Genomic DNA, 27,790 nt, shown 5'->3' with positions numbered 1-27,790 from the left:
AAAAAAGACACTATCATGTCATTTTGCAAATTGTGTTCCGCTGAACACTAATCTACTAGGAGACCTTAAAGTTGCCCCACAGAGAAACACTAACCAACCATATTTGTGATTAAATTAAGTTGGGACATGCAGGGTTAAACAAAGTTTACAGGGCCCTTATTGTAGGCATTCTCAGAGCCTTTAAATGGCTAAATTTTGATGCAGTTCTTTGAGAAAATAACATTCCCAATTATACGGAAACAAAGGAAATTTGATACCCTGCCTGTATAATGGATATGTTATGAATACCTAATGATATTAATAGTAGTAAAATCACTTGGAAAAGATAAAGCACATCATGAACATTAGGCATCTTTAAAGAATTTCCAATGACTTGAGAGTTTCGGAGCTGGCTGATGCCTTTGAAGCCTAACAATTTTCTTTACTAAGTATTGTCCTCGTTAGCCAGCCTCCCAAAGACTATTGATTTAGTTGGGGAGAAGGGAGTAGGATTCTAGGCTTTTGTAGGAATACTGTAGTATGTTTCTCAGAGTGCGATTCTCAGAACTCTTGCATCAACATTGTCTGAGCTGCTTGTTATACATTCACATTCCTGGTTAAGCAGGTCTAAGATGGAGACCAGGAGTTAAAACTTTTAACAGATACTTGAGTTCAGTGGTCAGCAAACTGCGGCTCATGAACCACAGGCAGCTCTTTGGCCCCTTGAGTGTGGCTCTTCCACAAAATACCACATGCGGGCGCTATCTTGATAAGGAATGTACCTACCTATACAGTTTAAGTTTAAAAAATTTGGCTCTCAAAAGAAATTTCAATCATTTTACTGTTGATATTTGGCTCTGTTGACTAATGAGTTTGCCAACCATGCAGTTGATTCTTATATACACTAAAATTTGATATGCACCAGCCTAGAGGGCTAGGCACAGGTCAGAACCTCCACAACTTTAAAAACTCATATAATCCCTTAAGGGATATTCTAGTAAGGAACTTCACCCCTGAAGGAGCCCTTATTGAACAGGTAGGTACCAGTCTGTGCAATGCCAGAGGAGACATTTCATTTTTAGACAACTTTTGAGCTCCTGTACTTTGCCCAAACAGGGTAAAAGTATGGGCTTTCAGAATGTATTTGTTAATCTATATAAGTTAGTCTTATTCTTATTTTATAGGAGAACAAGCTATTTTTTCCTAAGGTCACCCAGTGCCTTTGTTAGAACCCTTTGGTTGCAAGTGATAGAGAACCCAATCCACCTTGGCTTAAGTGAAAAAGAGAATTCATAGGTTCATATAGAGGAAATCTCCAGTGTTAGAATAGTTTCAGGCAGGGCTAGATCCAGGGTCCCAAATGATATGATGGAGACCTAGTCTCAGGCAGGCTCACCCTCAAGGTGATAGAAGGATTACTGGTAGCTTCCATGCTGTTGGACAAGGATTGGAACACTGGTCCCCAGGGCTGGCTGCTCATTTTGTAAATCATGTTTTATTGAACACAACCTTGCCTATTGGTGTACATAGCTGCTTTGTCTATGGCTATTTTCATGTTGCAACACCAAAGCTGAGTATTTGCAGCAGAGGTGGATGGCCCATAAACTCCAAAGTAGTTATGATTTGGCATTACAGAGAGAGTCTGCTGACCCTTGCAGGAGGAACTAGTTTTTGTTGAAGCTGGATTTAAACCTCTGAGAGGCACTCTTTATAGACTTAAAGAGTGTCAAACTCTAGGGTCTGAAATTTTAAGATGAGCAAAGAACTTACATTATTTAAAGATTGTTGCTTTGGATTAACACAAAACTTAGAAGTTTCATTTACAATTTAAATAAACAAGTTTCATTCCCAAGACAAATATATTCTGTGAATAAAATGAAGAATAGAATATTTTAGAAGTTTTTGTAGTCATTGCATGTTTTTGCCATTGAAGGTTACATTTCTGGGAGATGACAGAGGAATTTTGTATTGAATATCTCAGAAAAAACTTTGCTGATAACATCTATTATCTCAATAAATATAACAACACGGACCTGGATAAATTTAAATTTAAATAAGACCCCCCCCCATTAGTCTGGTCTATTAGCAATGCTGTTTGACAACTGACTCCTGTGGTCATGGAATATAAATAGCCTCCCAACACAGTACTTAGAAAATATGAAGTATTTGACATAATAGGATTATTTTCTCTCAAAGCATATGAATCACCATTGTGACCTAGAGAGTCTTTTAGTATTAACCAAGTCTGAATGAAGGTTTCTAAGTGTATGGCCCTCGCTTTGACCAGGCTTGGAGCCTGTCTAATCTACAGCCTCAGTTGGGAGAGCATGTCTATCAAAAGCTCCAACAAAACCCAGCATCGAGCCTCATTGACTAGGCTCAGTTGCTCAGGTACTAGAGGTGATGGGTGGAGAATGCAATGTTCTCATTGGCCTGTGCTTGGTTATGTGTCTACCTCTAGAGTCAGGAGCAAGATTTATTTTCCTGAATCACCTGGACTGGAAGTGGAGGAGGAGTGATCCTCCAAAGGAAAATTAGGAAGCCCTGCCAGGAAGAATGTAGCCACCAACAACTATCAAGCTGTAGATTCTGGATCTGAACTCACACCCTCCTGGTTTCAAAATTAACATTCTTCCCACTATACACAATGTGTAGTATTTTCTAAGGGAAGCAGATCTGACCCAATTTCAAGCCAAACTGGTATCTGCTGAGCTCTTCATTGTAGCTGGTGGCGCAGGTGCATAGTAGAGAATGACCTTATGGTTCTGTATGTCCTACTGACCCAGGATGCATATCTTCCAGGGCACCTACATTCAGGTGTGCATTTATTTTATGACATCTTAGGCTAAGGTAGATAACACTCCCTTTTGTCTTGCTAGTGTAGGACCAATTTATATTTGTTTCTGTTTGTAGCCTTTTCAAAAAGAAGCTCAGGTCTTCCCTCATCCCTAAAGCCCTCATATTACTTTAGTTAGTAATATGAAGATTTGAAAAGCTAGGCTTTCATTGAGTGAGAAGGTATTCTTGAAAATAGACAAAGTCTTAGTGCCATGTGTTTCTCTTCCTCTGGGAATTATGTCATCCTATTCATTAGTTGCTCCTCAATTTCCCAAATGTAAAATGGCCTAATAATAACACTTCCTCGTTAGATCAATGTGAGGATTACATAAGATAATACATTAAATGCTTTGGTCAGTGCCTGGCACAGACTTAGTGACTAAAAACAGGTAGCTGTTATTAATACTTTTATTATTATCATTATTATTATTGCCATCATTGTTGTCATCAGTGTCAGGAACTAAGAAAGCACTGTCCTGTTTAGATCTCCCTAACCTGTTGTGAGGAAACTGAAGCCCTGTTAACAGTGTGCAGAGTTCTGTAGACCACACTAGCCATGCAACCCTTCTATTACAATGGGCTATGATTCGGGAACCAGTAGAGCTGCTCCCTTTAAACTCAGTACATCTCAAGGCATGGGATTGAGGGGCATTCTCATAGTCCTTTTGGATTCAATTACTACTTTAAGAGGTGATTAGAAATACGACTTGGGCCATAGTTGATCATGTGGATCCATAAATTTCCTTTCTCTCCTCCTTCCATTGCATGCTGGCATAGCCCTTGTGTCCTTTAGCCAAGGTGCCAGCCTATTCATAGTGCCAAAGGCAGCGTCAAGCCTGTGAAAGCACCCTTCAGGACCTGCTCCCAACGGTGGGTACAGTTGCCTCCCACCAGGCAGAAAGCTCGGGAGCCAGGAAGAGAGGAGGAAGTTGGCCAAGTGCCTAAGCAAATATGCTGAGAAGTCTGGGCTTGAGTGTGTGCAGCCTCACTCTCTTCTCCCGCCATTTCCCAACCCCACAGGATGGTACTGCGCAGTCACACCCACTTTTGCTTCTTCTACTATGAAGAGTACTCTTCTTGCAGCGACAAGATTGATTCACAGTTCTCTCAATATGAACACTTGCATGTCCCTCCAGGGATACAATGGGCAAGACTCAAATTATGATGATGTATGATGGTTGTGTTTGGAGTGTGATTTTGTGTGGCATATAATTGGTATTTCTTCTGGTAGTCCCTAGGTAGAGAAGGCAGTCATCTCTGTGTCCAGAAAACTGAGAGACACCAGAGCTCTCTCCCCTCCTCCAAGCAAGAAGAGCAGACTTTGGATTAAGATGTATAAACTCTTTGTTTAATGCAGCTCTATTCTCATTAACACTATGCTTGGCGAGCATCAGTGTTCATACCTTAGTTCTGATATACAGATTGGATCTATCTTTGACCTGATAGTAAGGGGTGAGGAAGAGAAGAATGGTACACAGAGGTGGAAGACTGGGTAAGTGTGGTGAAGGTCAAGTACAAGTCCTCATACTCAGCAATATTAATACCAGTGAATTTCCAGGCACCGTGCCTGTGTTTGCACCAAAGCCTTTCACAGCTTCGTGGTCAGTGTGGCAGTGTTGTTTTATCCCCCAGCTCAGTGTAGGCTCCTATATGGTCTGTCAACCAGATAGCCTTTTCTGACCCAAACAGCCTCCCTTGGCCCCCATGGCCTCTAATACCCAGTCCTTCTCCACTCACATCCCCTCCCATCATTTCCATCCCACTCCTCAATTCATGGGACAAAGCAGGGGCTCCTGATTTTAAAATAAAAATGTATCACTCTATGTTTTTTGTTTTGTTTTGTTTTACAAACACATGTCATAGTTCATATATATCAGTCTTAGACCGGGCAGAAACTGTTCAAAGAGACCTGGCCTCTGTAAGAGAGTGTGGTATAACAAATAGTGTGGAAAGGGGAAAATACTGCCCTCTTATGCCTGATAATTCATGTCAGTCCTTCATTTCCCTGCCATGAGGTAGCTCTGTGAAACTGAAAGTACATTTTGAAAAGGGGAAAGCCACAGTCGTTGAGAATTTTCTAAATGACCGGATACCTTATTACGACATTCTGCAGTTGAAAGAAAAGGTAACCACTTCCATCAGAAGGAGATAGGTTAAGCCCCGGGGCAGCTCCAGGTGGGTAACTGACAGCTAACCTCACCTTCACCTGCACTTTTGTCCCCCACTCCTAGGATGGTGAAATATGGTGAAAACATAACCCCTTCTTCTGAAATTAAAAGGAAAAGTGAATGGTATCAGACCCTGCTACATAAACATTCTATTTTGGGGTTCACTTTGGGTTGAGGAGCAAATATTTAATTTGTCTGGATCTCAGTACTTCCAAAAGTCCTAGGAGCCCTTGGCAGATGGAGAGATCTGCACTGGGGGTCCCAGCTGTCCTGGCCCTTCTGCCTCTAATGTTATCTAGTCATCAGACAGCACAGACAGCAAGCATGGCTTCCTGCCTTGCACACTTCTCAGGAGGACACTGTATGACTAACACTTTCTAGGCTAGCAGGAGACTGAAGTTGGTGCTTTCTTTGGATAAGCCTTTTGAAAACCAAGCAGCCATTAGAAACATAATGGTAAGGTGCCAGCTGAAGTGCCCCTTGCCCACCTCCCTCCCCACCTATTCCCAGAGCCCACCAGGAGCAACCCCAGGCTACAACAAGGGTGGGCTTCAGAGCACACACAAACACAGCTACTTGGTTCTCAGTAATTAAGACCATGCACAAAGCAAGTATTTTTTTCTCTCCTGCTTTTCTAAAAGGAAAGAAAAATCATCCCCTAACCATTTCTCTCTCTACAGATAAAGCGAATCCCAGTCATGCCATCAAAGGGACAGACGGTCCAGTCTCTTAGAGGAGTATTTTGGAGGTTGGTGGTCGGAAGACCCCAGGCTGCCCAGCTTCCTCCCTATTGATTGAGCTTTCTCAGTCCTGGCAGCTGACATCTGAGCTGATTCATGTCTAACTGAGCATGTTCCCCGGACAGCTGCCTTCTCTCAGCAGCGTGAGGATGCCACCTTGGAGAGCAGTGGGCTTGGGCAAAGTTTCCTTTCCATGATCTGTTTGAAAAGAAAGCTGTTTTTATAAACAGGCCTGGCCCATCTGCCATTCCTCTCCTACTCATCTCCTTCCCATTTTCTCTCGTGTCCCTGCGGGCAGTGGAAGACCACTTTATTCTGAGCCCAGTTTTGTTTTGGTTTGTTTTTCTTCCTCTTCAAACTGTGTTCACAACTGGTTTCCTTCCTCACTAGCAAGCCTTCCAATTCCACTCTCTGGTGGCAAAGTGGTGAGCAGAGAGGTAACCCCTGACATCAAATGGGTTGGGAAAGATAGGAGTGTGGATGAGTAAAATATGAATCAGTTAGAGCAGTGGTAGTCAACCTGGTCCCTAACGCCCACTAGTGGGCGTTCCATCTTCCATGGTGGGCAGTAGCAGAGCAGCCAAAGTATAAATAAAAAATAGATTTAACTATAATAAGTTGTTTTATTTATTCTGTCAAACAGCAAAAATCCAACATATAAAGTACTTGGTAAGTAATTATTATTATATGCTTTAACTTGCTGTAACTCTGCTTTATAAATTTTTTAAAGTAAAGTTACTTCCCTACTTTATAAATCACCATTACTGTGGAACTGGTGGGCGGTTAGAAAATTTTACTACTAACAGAGATACAAAAGTGAGCGGTAGGTATAAAAAGGTTGACTACTCCTGAGTTAGAGTCATCCAGCCTGCTCAACGATCTAGTGTACTTTAGGGCTAAACACCTTCAATTTAATGTATAATTATTAAGGATTTGCTTAATTATGGAGTTATAATTACACCCTTATCATGCTCTCTCAGCCTTGCCACTCCAGGTTTCTCCAAGGCACTCCTGATTTCTTATAATCATTTTAATATAGTAATTTCAAAATACAAAATACTTTGAAATAGTAATTTGGTCCTACTGGTGTATTTTTTTAAGACAAATAGTGATACTGATTTTCATGAGCTAGATCAAATGACCTCATTCATTTACTTAGTTAACAAATAGTTACTGAATGCTAACTATGAGAGAAAATCCAACATGAAGCTTGAAAGATTCATACTTTGATTAAAAGGGTTTTTTTGTTTGTTTTTTAGAATACAGTATATAATCTCTCCCTTTGACCTTTAGCAGATGTTTTAGGTAGGTAGAACCCAAGAAGGTTCTACCTGGATAATTTTTAAATGTTACAAAAGATGTAAATTCTTCCAACCAAATGCAGATAGCCAAACATACACAAACTCTTGCGCGTAATTCCAGGTATTTGATGTCCGTCGGGGTCAATAGACCTCGGAACCAAGCTGCTGTGGCAGGGGTGTTACCTTTTGGCTGTAGCATGTGTATGTGTGGGGAGGGGGGAAGGTTCTGGAAGGTAATTCTTGGCAGGTCATTCTGGGGGTGGGTGGAGGGGGTGGAAGGTTCTTAAATGCCAAGACAGGAAATGAAATCTTTCTACTGTAAACTGTGGGAAGCATTGAAAATTTCTAAAAAAACACAGGCTTCTAGAGGAGAAATCTAGCAACAGTTAATACAGGTTTGAAAGCAGGAGATTGGGGTTGGGAATGTAGATTTGGAGGCTTGCAGAGTCTGTACAAGCAACAATAAGATTATAAACTAAAGTAGGACACGGGGAAAAGGTGATGGATATATATGAAAAAGAAAGTGATCTTGTGGGGATCAGATCATCTTGGTTTGTATCCTGGACTCAAAACCTCCTTGGTGCAGTTGCTCGCAGTTGTCACCCCCTGTGTAGATGCCCAGTTGCTGGGCATTGTTGAAGCACCAACTCAAGCAGCTGATACCAGTGAAAGAGAATAACTTTCAAATTCAGTGTTGTTCCAGAGGCTGTTTACCTGCTCCATTTGACTTCCTTCTCATTCCTCATAGTAGCTGTTTGTTTGTTTGTTTGTTTTTAACGACTCTCTGCAGCCACCCAGAAACCCAGACTTACATAAAGTCTCCTCAATCACTATTTTTTTTCTCTGCCTCCAAATATCTATTTTACCCACTGCTGCTAGATTAATCTCCCTGAGGCCCACAGGTGACCAGAGACCTCAGTTCAAACCTTAAATAAATCAGGATAAATCCTTCCAGTGATTAACCCTTCTATATGTGCTTTTGACCCCACCTCATCGTCTCCTCCCTAAAAACTCTGTTTCATAAATTTCTCCACCTTTTTCCTGCACCTTCAATCTCTTTTGTTCTGCTGGTTCTCGGAGCTCAGCCTTTACTAGCCAGATCAAACCTTCCTATCCCATCCCAGCAAATTTCCCTTTGGTAGTTCTCTGTTGCCTTAAGAAATAAAAGCAAAACCCCTGAAGAGACTTTGCAAAAAAACTTTGTATTCCAGCCCCAAAGCCCTTGTCATTGATCTACCATCCTATTCTGCTTATTTTTTTATGATCAAAGTTCTTCTAAAAAATTGAAAGTCTTCACTATCTATCCAGTCATGAAATACAAAAACTTCTGCCATTCTTGCTTCCGTGTCCTCCCTTTTGTTTATCTAGGAAGTTACTAAGATCTGTTATCCTACTACCTGGCTGCATGTCATCTTTTCTCTGTGTCCATTCTGTTCCTGCCCTACTTGTATGCTAGTCACTAGCCCTCATGACTACTGCAGTGGCCTCTTTATTCACACTCCAGTTCAGGTTCCCATTGCTGGTACAACAGTATTCTTAGAAATGAATTTAATTGTGCCCTGACCATGTACCTTCTCAATCAGGCTATCTAATATTGGGCCCCTCAGCACCTAGATGCTCTTGATCTCCTTTGCCAAGTTCCACTTTGTCTTTTGTTTTACTTCCAAAGCATGTATCTTCTAACATACTCTACTGTTTCCTTAGTTTTATTGTGTGTTGTGCTCTCCCTACCCTACTCACTAGTATAGGCTCCGCAAGTTAGTATTTTTATCTGTTGTGTTTATCAGTGTAGCCTCAGCATCTGGTACATCTCAATACATATTTGTTGAATGTAATAATGTCAATTTCTATTTTCAAACTCTCATCTTTTCCCCCTGTCTGTAGAATATAAATACCTAATAAAACCTTTTAAAGCTTGCATGGTCTGGCTCCAGACTCCTCTGGCCACCGCCTCTCCCCACTGGCTTTCCATCTCACTAGTATGACTGATACTCACAGTTCACTGTTTCTTGAAGTTCGTAGACATGTCATGTTCTTTCAGCCCTCTCTGTTCCTTTTGGGTCTGTTCTACCTCCAGGGATCCATTCCTTCTCTTCCCCTTGTGGGGAGAACAGCTCCTCCTCTTTCAAACTCCAGCCATGCATTATGTCCTTGGGTCTTCTCCAACCTAGCCAAACAGAATTAACTGCTCTCTCTCTCTTCTACGTGGTTTCCCATTTCAGCAACTTTACACACTGAGCCCTTTGTCTCCTCCTCTAGACTCTGTGCTCAGCCATGCCCAAGTCTTCTGTGTGTCTGCCCAAGAAGTGATCACAGTGTCTGGCACAGTATTAAGTAGTTACTTAGTACAATGATTCAGAGGAGCCACCAGTGCACTGAACCATGGAGTCAAAGGTTTTCAGGGTCATCACCATGCATCATGTCCAGATTGTTGCTGCCCACACCCACAAACCTGTGCTTGCCTCATGTTCTCTGTTTCCATGAATGAAGGGTGCCACTATACTGACATGAATCTGGGCATAAGGGATTATCTGCCTACCCTCCCCCAGGCCACCCAGTCACAAAGTTCTCTGGACTTTGCTTCCCAGACATCTCTCAACTTCATCGATTTCCTTTCAGTCTTTCTGCCAGGAGCCTTTACAAGCCTGTCATCATCTGTCACCACAGCACACTGCCTGGCACATGGTAGAGGTTCCATATATATTTGTCAAACAAATGAATTTCCTGAGGACCATTTCAGATGCCTTCAGGCAGACTACCAGGCTGTGCGACTGAGCTTCTGAGGACAGCCTGTCGTGTGATTTGGCTGAAAGCAGTGTTAAAGGGCCATGGAGTGGCTTTTGGATCGTCCACAGCTCTAAGTGTAATTGGACTTTCTGGAAAGGCAAGTGTTAGATTCAAGGAGTACTGATATGCTCTGGGCTGCCAAGAGTGTAACTACTGAAGGAACAGGGAGTGCCGACAAGGGCCCCTGTGACACTGAGAACAAAGAGTTCAGATGAGTCAGAGACCCTTATCAGAAGTTTATGTTTGAAATTCTCCACTGAGCAATACCCCCCTCCCGTAACTGCGCACGACCTCCCTAGCCAATAGCTAACAGCCACATCAGCTTCTGTATGATGGTTGCTCATCCTAGATAGCCACCCTATAAAAAGGAGCCATTTTAGAAGCTCGTGGCTGCAGTGCTCCAGTCTCTTTGGAGGCGTGGGTTGCCTGCAGTTTCTGCGCAGGTTTGGGGGGCTGCAGTGCTCCAGTCTCTTCAGAGGCGTGGGTTGCCTGCAGTCCCTGTGCAGGTTTGGGGGGCTGCAGTGTTCCCCTGTGTGGGTTACCTGCAGTCCCTGCGCAGGTTTGGGGGGCTGCAGTGCTCCCTTGCATGGGTTGCCTGCAGTCCCTGTGCAGGTCTGCAATAAAACTTATAAAATTTACTTTGGGTTTGCTGCAGCCTGTCTCCTGGGATGTAACACAAGCCACACCCACCCCCTTGATTTTGCCAAGGAGGTTATTTTCTCAGATTATTCCCATCTTAAAAATTCAAGCCATGGTATATTTACCCCACTGAGATGTGTAAATTCTTTTTCTTTTTTTTTTTTTTTTTGTATTTTTCTGAAGCTGGAAACGGGGAGAGACAGTCAGACTCCCGCATGCGCCTGATTGGGATCCACCCGGCACGCCCACCAGGGGCGCTGCTCTGCCCACCAGGGGGCGATGCTCTGCCCCTCTGGGGTGTCGCCCTGTTGCAACCAGAGCCACTCTAGTGCCTGGGGCAGAGGCCAAGGAGCCATCCCCAGCGCCCGGGCCATCTTTGCTCCAATGGAGCCTCGGCTGCAGGAGGGGAAGAGAAAGACAGAGAGGAAGGGGAGGGTGGAGAAGCAAATGGGCGCCTCTCCCATGTGCCCTGGCCGGGAATCGAACCCGGGTCCCCCACACACCAGGCCGACACTCTACCACTGAGCCAACCGGCCAGGGCCAAGATGTGTAAATTCTAATGTAAGTTGGAAAAGAGTTCGTTTTATTCCAAGTTACAGAAGAGGTCAGGGTGATTGTGGCTTTAAAGGAAGCATCCCCACTAAGCACGACAGGTCTGAGTGTCCCCAGATGTAGTTATCAGGATTAGCCTAGGTGGTCCCTAAAGTCACTCTTGGCATTCAATTTTTCAGAATCTCCTTTCAAAAATTAAAGCAGAAACAAAAAGACTAGAGGAGTTGAGACAATTATGAAATCTAATAAATGGCTAGTGATCTAATGTCAGTCACTAATCCTAGAGTGGAGCCTCTCAGCAGATTCCAGTGCTTCGGCGGGTCTGGCTGAAGCAGGGTAAGAGGAAGGAGAGTCGTGGGTGGTGGAGCCATTGGCACTGGAATAGACAGTTGATAAATGTTTTCTCCCTCTTTTCTTGGCGGACGGTGTTATAGTGAGTGCATCTGCCAAGTCTTCTTTGAGAAATTACTAGACCAGTAGTTATACTGACTGTCATTTAACTCTTCTGATCCCCCCTCCCTGCCTTGTGGGGAGTTTCTGCCGTGTCAGGAGGACTCTGTTCTTTCTGCTCCATGTCCTCCTCTTTCTTCTCAAGTCTAAGTCACTGTTAGGCAAATTTGGTTGGGGTCTTACAAATCCCCAGGATTTAGCTGACTGTCCCCTGCCTTCAGAACAAGTTAGTATGACTTACATTCCAAAAGACAAAAACAGAAAGAAAACTTCAGTCACATGGCTCCTGTTATCTGTAACCATGGAAAACGTTGGCCATCTGTGAGGCTCCCATTTTAACAGTTTTTTTCCCCCTCTCTCTTTATTTCCATCTTTTCCTTGGGGAAAACAAGCTGAGGAAGTGGAGAGGCTGGCGGCGATGCGTTCAGACTCCCTCGTCCCAGGTACCCACACCCCACCCATCCGGAGGAGAAGTAAGTTCGCCAACCTGGGAAGGATTTTTAAGCCATGGAAATGGAGGAAGAAGAAAAGCGAAAAGTTCAAACACACATCTGCAGGTAAGATTATTTTTTCCTTCTCTTTTCACTTGGCTTTTGTTGACTTGAACTCTGTTAATTAGTAGGCTTTAATTACTATAGGCTCTTGGAACCAAATGAAAAAAATCAAGCCTTAGAATTCCTCTGGTCTTTAATAACTATTACATCCCATTGAGACTGGCTTTTAGATTCTATATGTTTTCTTGTGTCTTGGGGGTTTTTGTTGTTGTTTTTTAATCAAAGAACCACCACTTATATGACTGTAAATATCTGAACTGAGAACTCCTCCTTTTCTATAACTGAATGCTTTCATTCTAGCATTGATAATCCATTTCTTATTTTTTATCTTTATATTCACTGCTCCAGTAAAAATCAACACACAGAAAATGTTATATATAGTTATTGGCAGATAAGATAGACTATTTCATGGAGGAATAGTCTTGAATCAGTGACTCTTGGACATGATAGGAAAACACAGGTGAGGAGAGATGATGACAACTAGACAGTTTGCAGCCAAGTGGACAGCAAGGAACTTGGGGCAGGTCAGCAGAGCTGAGGGGTTAAGAAGAGAGATTGGAGTTTAAGTGCCTGGGTTCAAGTCTCAGCTCTGATGCTTGGTAGTTATATGGCCTTGCCCAGTTTATTTAACTCTGTACCTCAATGTCCCCATATATAAAATAGGGTTAAGAATTGTACCTCCATAACCTAAGATTGTGGAGACTTTATGTGGCACACTATACGGATATTTTTTAAATGAAAAAGTGAGTGCCGATGATAATGTATAGTGAAAGAGTCCTGATTCTATCCTGTTTCAGATGAGATGAAAGAAGAGCTATTCAGGTTCTTTTTTGTTTGTTTGTTTTGTATTTATTTTGCTAATTATGTGCCCTGGACATTCCAGGCCTACTCCAGCACTTTTATTTCTTTCTTCCTCTACTTCCTAGAAAGCTCAACCTGCCCTCTCCCCTCCTCAAAATAACCACCTCCTCTATTTTTTGGTCACTACTAAACTAACCATGAAATAGGAGATGATCTGTTTCTTGTGCCTGAATGCTATTCCACAGAGCCAGTCATTTTAATGCCAGTAGCTTTGGAGGAATGGAAGAGAATAACAAACACAGGAAAGTCACATGAAGTCTTGAAATCTTAAACATTCCTCGTGGTGGACATCCCCAGTTCATGTTCTGATACTGTTTCTTAGATGAAAGTCTCAGTGCCCTGTTACTATATGTAATCTGTTCCTAAGATTAAAATGAACCTCTGGAGTCTATAAATCTCTACATTTTCACCTCAATGTTTGAATCCATTCACCTGAACACATTTTCCAGCCTCTTGGTCATTGTACAGATCTGTTAAGGTGTACGTGTAGGTCATTCCTACATTTCCAAACTCTGAGAGATTTATATACAGGTGAAACTAAATGGATGACTCTTCTGGATGCCCTCTGCCATGAGGTAACATGGAAAAAAGCACTTAGATCATTGCCCTGGAGAGGAGAAATATAAGTGAAATACATTCTTTAAGCAAAGTGAGGTGTAAAACACATGTCAGAACAAGAAAAAGGAATGATCTGTAAGCACTAGAAAAATAATTGCTAAGATTACAGCAGATCCTTTACAATGTTCTTTATGACTTTGCTATGAAGATGGTTTATAATAATAGAAATATACATTTGAATGATTGCCATTGATCAGCATGAGTCTGGGAATGATGATGTGGTAGATGCATTTGCTCCCAGCAAATCAAGAGCTTTGTTTAGTGCATTTGCCAAGGCCACAGGCAAGGCTCCAGGGCTCCTCACGTGCAGGGGCACCGTATCAGTTACACTGACTTCTTCAAGATTTCCAAAAACTTGTCTTTTGGTAAGTGCAAATACAATGACATCAGATTATTCATAAATCATTGCAAGTCTGACAAAATTTTCATTTAAAGTTCTTTGGAGAGAAAGAATGAAAAAAGATGTGACAGGCAAAGTTGCAACTTTAATCATGCTTATTTTAATTATTCTTAGCAAGTTCTTATGATTTCTATGGCCATAGTGATTAAATTGCCGCTGAACCTGATATTTGTGTGTACTTTTGTTTTGTTTTTATTTTGTTTGATTTTTTAAGAGACATTCAGCTTCTGAGTTAGAGAAGCTGGAGGATAGACTCTGGACTATCTCTATATCCCAACAGTTGGAGGGCTTCATGATAGAACAGAAGCAGTTTGGGGTCTTACTTAAGTCAGTGGTTTACACTGTAGTACTCTTTGTATTTAACTAGATTCAGAAATATTATTTCTTATTTTTGGAAAGGAGAGACTTTCTGTACTAGTTTTTTGCCCAAAGGAGAAAAATATTGACAACATAAGGATGTTTAACATCATGTGTATATGTTCAAGTCATACGTTGAATTACAAACTATTCTATACGTGGATAACAGTCAAATATTAAATATACAAGAGGATTAATTGATTGTGAGAATGTTAATTGGTTAGCCAGTTTTAGCTGGTATGCATATATTTAGATGTGGGTGTATGTAATGTCCTTTCATATGTATAATAATGTTCATGATTTTAAATACAAAGAGTAAGTCTATATATTCCTTTTTTTCCAATTATTGCTTTTATGAACCTATGAAATTACATTAACAGTGTATACTTGGCCTGTTTTTATTTCAACAATGAGTTACATTTATAATTTACCATAATTAGCTATACTGTAGCTTTACTGTAACTCAAGGTACAGGACATGTGTGCTAGTGTATATGCAACACCTTCAAAGGTACATCCAGAAATGTTGTTTTGCAAGTTGCATGGCAATACGAAAACTACATTAGAAAACTATGACCTCAACCTTTTCCTCAATTTTGGCACCAACAGCTACTAAAAGGATTTTTCAAAAATAGGTCTTCATGTCTCATGCTGCTCATACGTACTTTCCATTCCAAGCTGAAGGCCAGTGTCCTTAAGAGATGTTCAGCATGAAGACCCAGAGACTGAGTTCTGCATAGTGGTTAAAGCACTACAGGACAAGGAGTTTCTCTCCAAAGCATCTGTGCTTCCCATGTCACCAGGAGGAGAGCAGTGATGCATAGAACATAAAGCAGTAGGTTCTCAGACAGTTACACTATACGGGTTGGCCCTCTGTGTGTAAGCTTTCCTGCATACATAGGGCCTCAAAGGAAAACAACAACTAGAACGACAAAACTGACTGAGTACCTACCACCTGCTGAAATGGCACCTGGCCCTGGGGATATAACTGTGGGCACAAATAGACTTCGTCAATGACCTTGAGGCCTACACAGTGTAGCTGGAGAGGCAGATGATCAAATCGCAAGCAGAAAGGTGACGTCACAGCTGTGATAAGGGCTGAGGAAGAAAGGGACTTGGGGGAATGAGAAAGACTTGACTCAGTCTGAGGGACCAGGGAGACCTCCCTGGGGCCACAGTCTGACTGGGATCTGAGGGAGGGGTAAGGGGTTTGGAAGTGCTCCCAGGCAGCAGAACAGCCTGGGCACACTCCCTGCAGCAGAAGCAGGTGAGTGGTCTGAGAATGCAGAGAAGACCAGTAGCTGGAGATGGGAGAGCTGGGACTGTGGACTGGAATGGGGCTGAGGCTGGAGAGAGAACCAAAGATCGGACCTTCACTGGGCCTGCATCCTGTAGAACCAATGAGACAACAGCGTAATGCCAACAGATAGACCAGTTGGGAGTTCACTATGCAGATGGTGTAACTTGGACCAATATTTGGTGATAGGAATGATGGATTTGGGTGCTGTTATAAGGAACAAGTGGTAGGACTTAATGACAGGTCAGATGTAAGAGGGAGAAAGAGAAGTGTCACAGTTGACATCCTCATGTTGCTGACCTTTCCTGGAATGTGTACTCTAGGAGAGTGACAGGTTTGGAGGAGTAGCAGTTAGGGGGAGTTAAGAATACAAGTTTTGGTATGTGTTTGAGCTGATTTTGTGGCAGCCAACTGTTGGCAGTTGAATATATGGAAAGCAAGAAGAGGTCTGTGCTTGGTATGTAAATGTTGGTCCATTTGCATATATATGTTAATTACAGTGAGGACCATGTGTGAGATTCCTTAGGGAACAAGTATAAAATTGAAAGGAAGAGAGTCTGGGATAGCATTATCACTAATGACTGGATGGAAGAAGATGAACCCATAAAGGAGCTAGAAGAGCAGAGGCTGGAGGTGGAAGGAAAGCCAGAAGAATGTGAGGTAACGGGGAGCCTGGAGCAGAAATGTTCCAAGGAGGGTGTGATTAACTGTGTTCAGTGCTATGAAGTCAAGTGATGTACAGAAGAATGCCATCAACTTTAGTAATTCTGATCCACTAGAGGTTGAAGATGTAGCAAAAGCTCTCTGGGCAGATTATTTAGAGATAGATGCCAGATTAGTATGGAATGAGAAATTAGTAGGAAATGGCAAAAAAATGGGGATACACCTATGGGAAGTCTGGCTGTGAAGTGGGGAAGAGATAAGACAAGGATGTGTGATGGAGGAAATATATGTGTGTCTACAGGGACTTGTATGTGTATCATCTGATTGGGAGGTGGCTGCCTGTGTGCCTTCTGATTCGTCGTTCTTTTATGATGAAAGAGATGTAAACGTGACAAGCCAGTGTGGAAGATCCAGGAGAGACATACTGTTAGAAAATATGTGAGATAAAAGAGACCAGGCCAGGGTGCCAAGAAGTCAGGAGGGGGTGAGTCATAAGGTCCCGACAGAAGGGTTAGAGTCCAAAGGAACACCTCTGCCACCGGAATGGAGGGAGCAGAGGCCTGGCTGCAGCGGTGGGCAGGTAGGAAGTTGGGAGTGATGCTGTCTGATGGCTGAGCTCTACTCTAGCTAATGAGTGAGGTCATCTCCTCCAGGGTGAGAGGAGGGGGACATGCAGAGTTAAGCCCATTTCACATTGATGACTGTGAGCCTACACAGCACTGGTGACTTGTTTCAGTGGCTTTGGCTGCCCGCGTACAGCTGTGGATAAAGCAGATAGTTGAGTCTGTCCTGGGCTGGAGTTTTGCCAGATGGGTGAAAAAAAAAAAAAAAAAAAAAAAAAAGGGAGGCAACACAAACTTTGTTGCACAGATGAGAGAACTGTTCTCTCACACCTCTGGAGGCCGGGAGCCCAAAATCAAAATGTTGGCAGGACTGGTTACTCCCAGCTTGGGACGCTGAGGGAAAATCTGTCCCATGTCTCTCCCTAGCTGCCAGTGGCTCCTGGGCAGTCCTTGATGTTCCCTGGCTTGTTGCTGCATAACTCAAATCTCTGCTTCTGTCTTCACATGGCTTCCCTCTGTGCCTCAAATCCCTCCATTCCCTTAGAAGGACACCAGACAGTGGATTCAGGGTCCACCCTGAACCAGGATAATCTCATTCAGAAATTCTCAACTTGGTTATGTCTGCAAATTCCTTATTTCCAAGTAAGGAACTGGGCAGGGGTGGGGTAGCATTTGGACATGACTTTTAGGGGTCACAATTCAACCCACTTTAGTATTGAACTTTAAATTGGCTAAGGCCTGACCTGTGGTGGCGCAGTGGATAAAGCGTCGACCTGGAAATGCTGAGGTCGCCGGTTCAAAACCCTGGGCTTGCCTGGTCAAGGCACATATGGGAGTTGATGCTTCCTGCTCCTCCCCCTTCTCTCTCTCTGTCTCTCTCTTCTCTCCCTCTCTCTCTCCTTTCTAAAATGAATAAATAAATAAAATAAATAAATAAATAAAATTTAAAAAAAAAAAAAAAGAAAATTGGCTAAGGAAGGAAAAGTTCAATAGGTTGGGATAGATAGAAAACTCGATAGATTTTAAGTTTCAAAGAGGTCAAAGGATCGCAAAACAGTCAGTGGAAGTAGTTTCCAGAAGCCAGTTGGCAGAGCAGGAGGTCATGGGTCCAGAGCCACATTCCTGAATGAGTGACATGTAGAGTGAGGACAGACACAGGCCGCCACCATGGCAGTGGGAGCTGCGGTGGAGGAAGAAGCCAGAAAATGATTTAAAATGCGGTAAATGATCCTATCTACTAACCGACAAAAACCTATATACAGTAACTTATTGCAAAATTTTGGGCTAATTTAATTTGTCATTGACAGTCAAGAAACAAAAGAGAAACTTTATCCTGTTTGATTTTAACATTCAACCAATTGCTGAATTGATGTGTTCTTGGAAATATTCTCTGTGTTTTCTTTTCTTAACTGGAGATGTTTCAGTCCATATACTCTTAGGCCAGTAAAGTACTGCAGTTTACGTAATTGATTCATGGAAAATCAAAGGTTGCTTTTTAAGCTTTCATTCCAGCTATTAGCAAACATACCTAACTTAGATAAAATAGTATTCTAATAAGGCAGCAGCTTTTAAATGGGATTAATTAACTGCCTATTCCCTGCTATGCCACACAATTGGGAACGTGTGAGCATCAGTCTTTGCACTGGCCCCACCCAGCTGTAAGTCATAATGAAGATCCAGACCTGAACTGTATTGGGAGCTCCCCTTGTACATAGTATGAGCTTTTGTCCATTGTACTCTGTACAGCAACACTGATGCAACAGTGTCTGTGGGCAGGAGATTCTTAGGTACTCATGTGAGCATGGAGCTCCAGCCTTCTCATGTGTCCCTTTGCCCCCACCGGCCTTCTGCTGTAGTTTCTGCTTACCCCCAGGCCTTCCAGTGGAATGGGATCAACACTTAACACTGACTTGTTAGCTAATTATTTCACCTGGTTCCTGGCTGCCTCTTTCCCTCAGGGCCAGGCTCTGCTTCCTTTATTTTTTCCATGTGTTTACCCAGAATAACTGGGAACTTTAGCAACCACCAGGTTTCAAGAGTCCCTTCCTGGGAAGCACGTTTTACAGAATTATTTCTCTTCGATTAAAATACCTTGGATGATGAAAACAGTCTAAATTGGATTATGCCTTTGAAGTTGGTGTGATGGGCTCCTGGGCTCTTCAGAAAGACTGATCTCCAGGGTGGTTGGTCCCCTTGCTAATCCTACATTTCTAATCCTTCTCCACTAGGAATTCCTAATAGGCCAGGTAATTGGGGGGGGGGGGGGGGTTGCAATTCTTAACAGAGACAGATAAACCCTAAAGTTATATCAGGGCTTTTCTGGACATCCTTTTTACATGATAGGATTGTAGATCACTGTTAATAAATGAGATTATTGCCTCTTATCCAGCATGGGCCAACTGTGTCCACTGTTAAGGACCTATAGACCATCCCTGGCACAGGGATGAGCTAGTAGTTTATATTCTTTCCACTCAGGCAATGAGATAAAACCGATAGATTGCAAACAATAATGATAATGAGTAAGCACATGTGTGCTGTACTTGAAAGGCAACTGAGTTAGGCTGCTGTGCCTTACATTTCATGGTCCCTTGAAGTTCCCCTTTTTCAAACTAACAAAATACTGTCACCTACTTGTCAGAGCTTGAGCTTAGGTTTTTAGATTTAAAGAATCTCCAAGAAGTCAAAGGAGACAAACCTAACTGAATTTTAAGTTACCAGCAAAGGTTTCCTAGGAAAATGAATGTTTAACCCAGGAATTAGAGAGTGAATGTGAGAGTCTTCTCTCCTAGTAGAAAGAGTAGAACGTGGGAGCACCTGGAGAAGAGAGGAGAGACTAGCAATCTGTAGCTTAAAAAGAGGTAATGGTTCTGAAATGAGTACTAGTGGAGGAGCGGAGAGAAGTGAGCACTAAGGAGGAAGAGGTAGGCAAGGCTTTGCTCATAAAGGGTTGTCTGCGGTGTGATGCAGCCCAGATTTCATCCTAATGCAATGTCCTCATGAAGCTGTCAGTGAACCTGCCTTTTATAAGACTATTCCCCATGCTATGGGAAAGGGTTAGAGTGGTATGGTGACTAATGTTGTTTCAAGTTTTTAATGTAACTGCTTCTATATATTTGTGTCTGTAAAGAGAGAAAATTTACTTGTGACAGAATTAAGATACATCATTGCAAATGGAATATTAATTGTCCCTACTGATTCTGATAACAAGGAAACTGGTTAGCAGGTGGTTGATTATAAAGTTGGGGGAGAGATGAACGTACTTTAGACAAAATAGTGACACTAGGAACTTAAGATTGTGAACCATTGCAAGAGGTATTTAGGCGACAGAATGAAAAAGACTCAATTACAGATTGGATATGGAGGATGAGAGGGGAATAAAGAACGACTCTCTTGTTTCTGGCTAAGCAGTTGGTGGGTGGAGGTACCACTTACTGTATCAGTAGCACTGAAGGGAGTGGGTATGTGGGGTAAATGATTATTTATTTTGGGGAGTGCCGGCTTTTGTGTACTTCTGTGACATCCAAGATGGCGGGGATACTGAACATAGAAAACCGAGATCAGGAGAGGTCTGGCTGGAAATACAAATCTGGAATTCGTGGGCACCTGGATCCTCTTTGAGGTCATGGGATGAAAACTCTAAGTAGAGAACATGAAGTGAGGGCAAGAGGGCTACAAAGGCCCCCTGAGGGCTGTTGTCTTGTAAGCTGTGAGCAGAGGCCACAGAGCCTGCAGGAAAGGCCGACGGAACCCACAAGAGTTAGGAGGAAACCCAGGAAAGACCAGTGGTGTCACCTGACCAGGGCAGGAGAGAGTTCATAAAAGCAGGAGGGTCCACTCTGCCAGTTCCCAACAGCATGGCAAGGACTGAACAGTGTCCTGAGGGTTCGGTGACAACTCATCATTAGTGTCCTCGGGGAGGATGGTATCAAGGAGTCTGATTGCTGGGATTTACACAGCATTCAGTTAAGGAATGAATGAGGGGAAGAGAAGCAGACTTTTTCTGTTAAGAAGTTTGGCTTAGAAAGGAGAATGAGAAATATGTAGTTATCACCAAAAGGCTATTTGAGCTTGAAGGAGGTGTTGTTTGGTTAAGACTAGTCGGATTGTGTCATGCTACAAAATTTGCCTTAACGTGGCTCTGGCATTCCAAGGAAAATAGAAACATCAGCAGAGTGGCTGTTAAGCCAAATAAATGTATTTCCACATATTTTTCAGCAATGACAGTTCTCATAATTAGGAAAAACAAACGTGCAAATAATTGGAGCACCATTTAGCATCTGATTTTAATAAGAAACTATCAAACCAAGTTGTATAGCTTTGAGCATCTGACTGGAACACATTCTTTTTGAGCGACTGCAGCATTCAATTTCTTTTTTTAAAAAAGATAGAGCATGGACAGACCAGCAATTTTCTTACCTGCGTATCCATCATGACCCACAAAAGGAGCATCTAGGGGTCAGATAGCAAAGTAGACTTAATTACCCTGATTATTAAAAAAAAAAATCTCTTATTAGATGGTACAGGTTAAAGCCTGGAGATTAGTACCTTCCTAGAACTAGAGATGTACAGATGTAACTGTTTTCTGTCCAGGTGACCTTTACCCATCATTTTGCTTATATGTCATGACTATAAAATCCTTAATGATAGTGACTCTGCCTTTTCCCTTTTATCTCCCAGCATTGAGCAGAGCACCTGACTTTGTGGGTGTGCAAGGGAAGTGGTCAGTCCACTATGTTTTTGAGTTTTTCTGTTTACTGAGATCTGAGAGAGGAAAAGGCAGCATGTGACAGAAGATCCTAGCCTTTGAAGAACTTGTCTTCATTCATGATTGTCTTTCAGTTTATCAGAGTTGTGCACAGCTCAGAATCAATGACAGTGTGTGTTGAATCTCAGGTTATTTGGGCAGCACTGTTTGGGTTATCTGTTGCTAGGTAATAAAATACCTCATAACTTAGTGGCTTAAAGTAACAACCCAATTATATTATCTCTTGTGACCTGAGGATTGACTGGACTCAGCTGGATGGTTCTTCTGCTGGCTTCTTGTGGTCACTCATATGTCCTCAGACAGATAGAATCAAGGTTATCTGGAATAACGGAAGCTCATAGAGTCATGGGGATAGTCGCCCCTCCCCTTCTCCACCATGTTCTCAGAGCCTCTCCCCATGTTCTCTCCCACAGGGTAGTTTAGGACCTCCAGGAGCACCGAAGTAGAAACTGCTAGGCCTTTTTAAGACTCAGGTCCAGAATTGGCCCAGTATTACATTCACAGTATTCTGTTGGTTAAAACAAGTCACAGGAACAGCCCAGATTCTTGGTTGGAGCAGACAAACAAGAGTATGAATGCCAGGAGCATGGTTCATTGGGGGCTGTCTTTGTTCAAGGTGTAACAAAACTGCAGCTGCTACTTTTTCCCTTCAATCCAGCTGGAACATGCTTCAACAATTTTACACTGCCAGCAACAACAGTAGTTGCTATCACCTTGAGTTTTTGATGGATGTGAAATATGCATGACCCTTCCATGCCTCCCTAACCCTTAATTTCACAACAGACCTACATGACATTATTAACTCTATTTGACAGGTGAAGAAACTGAGGCTTAGAGAAGCTAATTTCCAGTTAGAAATCACAGAGCTAGAATTTGAACTCAGTCTATGCTCATATCACCCATGTTTCATTTTGGATCCCTGAGTGTGAGAATTCATAATTCACATTTTAAAACATATAATTCATCTACACTTAACAGTGATATTATAAGATACTTTCCTTTATTGACATATCTGTATATAGGTAAAATATGAAAGAAGAGAATCTCATTGATAAAAACTGACAGGAAAATCAGAATGTGAGTCTTTCTTGAATGCCTTTAAAGCAGTGGGTAACATCTTACTTGTCTTTGGATTGCAGTGTCTCGTTCAATCATGCACAGAAAGATGCTATTTGTTGAATGACTGAGAAAGGGTAAATTGATACTGGCTCCAAGCAAATACCATTCAGAAATCTTTGCACTTATATTTTCTATGGAATACAATCTCTTTCTCCTATGTGACAAATAGGAACAAAATATGCGCAAAAATGTACGCAGACAGTAATTACACAGGCCTCTGCAGTAGTTGCTAGATTTGAGGCTCGATATTTGCAAAACTAATTCTGTGAAAGGACACAAACCTTACAGCATTTAGCATTGGATGTGCTTTTAACTACAGACTTCAGAGGTCAGCAGGAGGTCTTGTAAGGAGATGGTCAGGGACAGTGGTCTGTACAGCCCCACTGCCAAGTTCCCTCAGGCTTGTAACTCATATTTGCTAGTCAAGTCCCTCATCTAGGGTAGGGATAAAACCCGCACCTCATAAAGTTGTGAGAATTGAAAAGAAAACTTAATTCTGGAAAGCTCTTAGACTACTACCTTGCAAAGAATAAGTTCTATGTCAGTTTTCTCTACCATGAATTCTTTTTCTAGAAATCTATTAAAAAGCAAGCATCCAAGAGTAAAGAAAGGCTCCTTATTTCTTAGTTTCAGTCTTTGAATGGTTTCTGTACTGGATTACAACTCTGATGAGCTTCTCTTAGATTTAGGTGGTGTTTATTTAGGAACTGGGTACAGGAGCCTGGTTTTAGACACACTGTACCATTCCAAGAAGCTGGAGTTTAGCCCACGTTTTCCTAGGTACCAACAAGTTAGGTCACTAAAGTATTTCCTTCTTTCCATGAACGTACAATTAAGTGAACACACACAGTGGCCTCTGAGGAAGTGCTTCATCTGGTTTCTCCTTTGCTACCTCATGGACAGAAATATGCCCAATACATGAAGGGGTGTTCTTGGGGGGGTATGTGAGTGTAGTCTTTTTGGAAAAAATAGAGCTCTGTGTCAAGTCAGAATACACAAAAATAAAGAAAGACAGAAACAGGATGACCCATCTGCTGTAGTTTCCAAACCTAGACATCTTTAAGAGTAAACTGAGACACCATTACCTCTTAGGCCAGGACAAGAAGCCTGAAATAGGCCCATGCCAGGCAAAGCAGAGAGTGTGGCCTGTTATTCTACAGAGCCACCGGGACATAAGCTGCAGACCCTGAGGCCAGTTCTGCTTTACAAATAGGAAAGAAGTGCCAGTTAACTGCTATTGTAGTTGAGTCCCTTAGGATTTTTATAGCATTGAATTCTTCTGTTCCCAATCCTTGTTGTATGGTGTTTCTGCCTTCTCTCCATACTTCTTTGGCTGATATCTTGATCAGAAGTTCTGTCCCAGTGGCATTTTCATCCACTGATAACTTATTCTCCCTTTCTTCAACACATCTCTCACTCTCCAGAGTGCATGACTGCTCCTGTCCCCAGCTCCCAGACCTGCAGGCCCAGCCTGTCTACCCCCTTCCCAGGCCCTCCAGAAGGCACCAGGCCTCTGACCAGACCATGCCTGGGGTGCACTGTGTACTGGCCTTGAGCACTTCTCTGTGTCCAACACATTCTTCGTTCTGTATTCCCCACCTTCAACTTCAGTTCCCATCTTCTTCTCTCCCTCCCCTGTCCTTGGAGCACTCACTTATCCCAGATAAAGGGCTCATGTCTCCGAAGTTCATTCAGTTCACTGTTTCTACCTCTCTGGTGCCCTGGACTCACATCTCTGTGGGCAGGTCTGGCCCCAACCTGAGGCCAGCCCTCTGCACGACCTTTCCACTGTCATCCCAAACACATATGTCTACTTCAGTGCCTCCTTTCTGCCCGGACAGGCTTCCCCTCCAGAAGCACCCTGACTCTATGGAATGAATCATTGTTCACTTTGGAGGCACCTTTGACACAAGTCCCTATTTTCCTTCCTTACCCAGTCCCATTACAGACATGTGCTTTCCTTTCTCCATTATCACTCCAGTGTAGACATTCATCCAGTCTCCTCTGTTTCTCCAGCATTCTTGGGCCTTTTCAAGTAATATAAATGTGAAAATATCACATCAGCACTACTAATAACAATGGTAATTGCTAATGGATGTGTGTCCACTAAGTGAAGTAGTTCTCAGTGGTCCTGTGAGGCACTTACTCAGAGTCACTGTTTTATAGACGAGGATGACGGAGCTCAGGAAGGGTCGGTAACTTGCTTGGGATCACTCGGCAGTGAATGGGGAAGCCCTAGAGGTTTGGTTGCAGGGCTATCTCACACCAAAGGCTCTGTGTTTCGTTCAGAAATGTCCCTGTTACACGTGACCTGAAAGCACAAAGAGTGATGAGGTTAAGATGTATGTATAGGTCAGCATTAAACATACTTGAATTCAGAAAGCCAGTCTCATTAAGGAAGCAGAAAATAATATTGGAGATAGGACTTGGGGATGTCAGTGACAGATGCTAGCATTCCTGAGGCAGAGAAAGATATGTGTACTCACTTGTCTCTTAAAGAATGATTTCCTCTGTGTATGGGTTGGTTAATTTATTCCATTGTTGTTGGTTTTCTTGGTAAGTTGTTGGAGGTACAAGAATGACCTTAGGCAATGAATCAATTATGATTTTGGGTTTGTTTGACTAAAACAAATACCAAGTTAACCTTAATAGAGAGAATAGACCATGAGGCCACACATGAATCAAATAGTTTTTTGTTTCTCTTAATCTCAAAATAAAAGTTTAATTAGCAAAGCAGTACAGTTTGCTTTGGGAGATTCTGAGAATACAGAAAAATACAAAGAAGAAAGCAGAAACCATGCACATCCCCAACCCTGAGCTAACTAACCTCGCCAATGCCTGGCAGGGAGGAACGGACAGACTCCCACAGGAACAAGACTCTGGGTACATGAACTGGGTGTCCACCCCAGAGACTGGAATAAGCCCCATCTGAGAAAGACTAGGTGCCTCAGACATGCAGGGTGGTGAGGGCTTCAGTCCCTGGTCCAGTAGCTGGCCCTGCAGGTCTTGGCACGTTCTTCTCTCTGAGATGGCTGTCGTGGAGGCCTCCAGGCTTCCTGTGGAACAGGGGCATAGCTGTTCTTCTGTGTACATCTTCAGTGCCCCTGTGGCTACATTAGGCATCATTTATTCAGTCAGCAAATATTGGTGCCTACTGTGTTTCATGCATTGGCAAGAGAGTATAAGAAGATATGCCTGAACCCCCAAAGTTGCCCTCTGACAGGTGTGATATTGTAACACAGAGGACAGTGACATTAAGAGCAAATACACGTGAGCATGGGGGTGAGAGTGCAGGGACATCACGCACATCACATCCTGCTCGCATTCCATGTTGCCCCAGGGCCAGCAGTCCCTGACTGGGTGAACTTTGTCTGTGGGAACCTGTACACGGGCCACTTGATGTGTTAGGGGGTGACACCCCAGGTCAAATAGTTTTTGAAAGTCAGTTTTAAAAGTCTTCATCTTCCTTTTCTTAGATGGAGGGAGAGTTGGGGCAGGGGCGATGTGTGAATATTGAGATATTAATGAAATCACATGAATGAAAGAAAGTTTTTGTATGCCAAAAGCCTGCTTTGAGTGGCAGCCTGACCTGGGGAAGCAGGCCAAGTGTGATCATGTCAAATGCCTCAGGACTTTTCTGTGGAATCACAATGAATTATAATTAAGCAATGCTAGAAGAGGTCTTTGTGGAGAAGTCAGAGAGGAGAGCTAATGATGTTCAAACAGATATAATTTTGGCATAAAAGACTATTGTAACATTGGTCTATTTTTGTCCCCAAATTAACCAGATGTGAGTTTCTTTCTTTTCTTTTTTTTTTTGTTACAGAGACAGAGAGAGAGTCAGAGAGAGGGATAGATAGGGACAGACAAACAGGAAGGGAAAGAGATGAGAAGCATCAATCATTAGTTTTTCGTTGCAACACCTTAGTTGTTCATTGATTGCTTTCTCATATGTGCCTTGACTGTGGGCCTTCAGCAGACTGAGTAACCCCTTGCTCAAGCCAGCGACCTTCAGTCCAAGCTGGTGAGCTTTGCTCAAACCAGATGAGCCCGTGCTCAAGCTGGCAACCTCGGGGTCTCAAACCTGGGTTCTCCGCATCCCAGTCCAATGCTCCATCCACTGCACCACCACCTGGCCAGGCCCAGATGTGAGTTTCTAAAGAGAATGACCATCTCTTCTGTGGCCTAGCAACATCTCTGTGTCCTCTGAAAAGCTGTTTTATTCCAGATTGCAGGGCCTTTTGTTCCCTGGTTTTGGGGGAGCTGTGAAATGCTCTGAAAGTGTAGGAAGCCATTTGCTACCAGGAGTGTTGTTGTTGTTATCAAGGACACCCGTGAAAAGGACCGTTAAATGCTTTCCAGCATGCAAGAAGGGGTTGTTGCATGCTGTAGTTTGAGCATCAGGCTGATTACGTTTCCAGATGTTTTTATGAAGATTATATGAAGTAACTATGAACTGTTATTCCACAACATCATTTTACAATAATATAGCCCTATGGAAAAAAAAAAGTTATACCATTTATCCATTGTAGCACAAAACTCTATTTCATGCATGGACAACTGGAAAGATTCATTACTGGAAAGTTTGCCATTACAAGGAGAATTCTCATCTTCCCCGGAATGATTGAAGCAGTAATTGATAGACCTGGGTTAGGCAGATGTTCACAGAAGTACTCATAGTAATGGGCCTTCCCCTGATGGCCACAGTCGCCTCAGTGTCTGGTGGTTCTGGGAAGGCCAGGTGATCTCAGGGGTGTTGAATTCTGATTGTAGATGCGTAACTAAATATCTCTAAATATGTCGCTTAACATGCTCATCACAAACTGTAATGTACAAGAAACTTGAGAGATGTTTTTAAAATAAAAAGAATAGATTCCATTAAAGTTTGAAATGAGAAAATTCACCCTTCATGACACTTACAAACTATGATCATTTATACATATGTCCCTGCATTCTTTCATAATAATTTCACATGGTTGAATTTAAAGTATAAAAGTAATGTTATCTCACTCTCTTATGTTATTATAATGTTTTAATTCCGTGTTATGTTGCAGTGGAACTCTTGCTCGTGGTCAGTTGAGCCATTTCCCTTCCCTTGAGTGTGAGCTGCTGTAAATACCCAGCCTCAGATGTGGGTGTG

General features: G+C 42.6%; 1 protein-coding gene across 4 annotated transcripts in view; it reads left to right on the top strand.

The window, feature by feature from the left end:
* Positions 1–27,790, top strand: part of PHACTR1 (phosphatase and actin regulator 1) — a 657,956-nt gene that overhangs the window by 378,530 nt on the left and 251,636 nt on the right. For all 4 annotated transcript variants that reach the window (XM_066268374.1, XM_066268377.1, XM_066268376.1 and 1 more), the window contains one exon: positions 11,847–12,011. In XM_066268374.1, coding sequence (XP_066124471.1) covers positions 11,847–12,011 — 165 coding nt within the window. The remainder of the gene's footprint in view (positions 1–11,846; positions 12,012–27,790) is intronic.

This window comes from Saccopteryx bilineata, chromosome 3 (genome assembly GCF_036850765.1).
Source record: "Saccopteryx bilineata isolate mSacBil1 chromosome 3, mSacBil1_pri_phased_curated, whole genome shotgun sequence".
In the NCBI taxonomy this organism is placed as follows: Eukaryota; Metazoa; Chordata; class Mammalia; order Chiroptera; family Emballonuridae; genus Saccopteryx; species Saccopteryx bilineata.
Note: the sequence above shows the minus strand (reverse complement) of the source record. Positions and strands in the feature narration are given on the sequence as shown.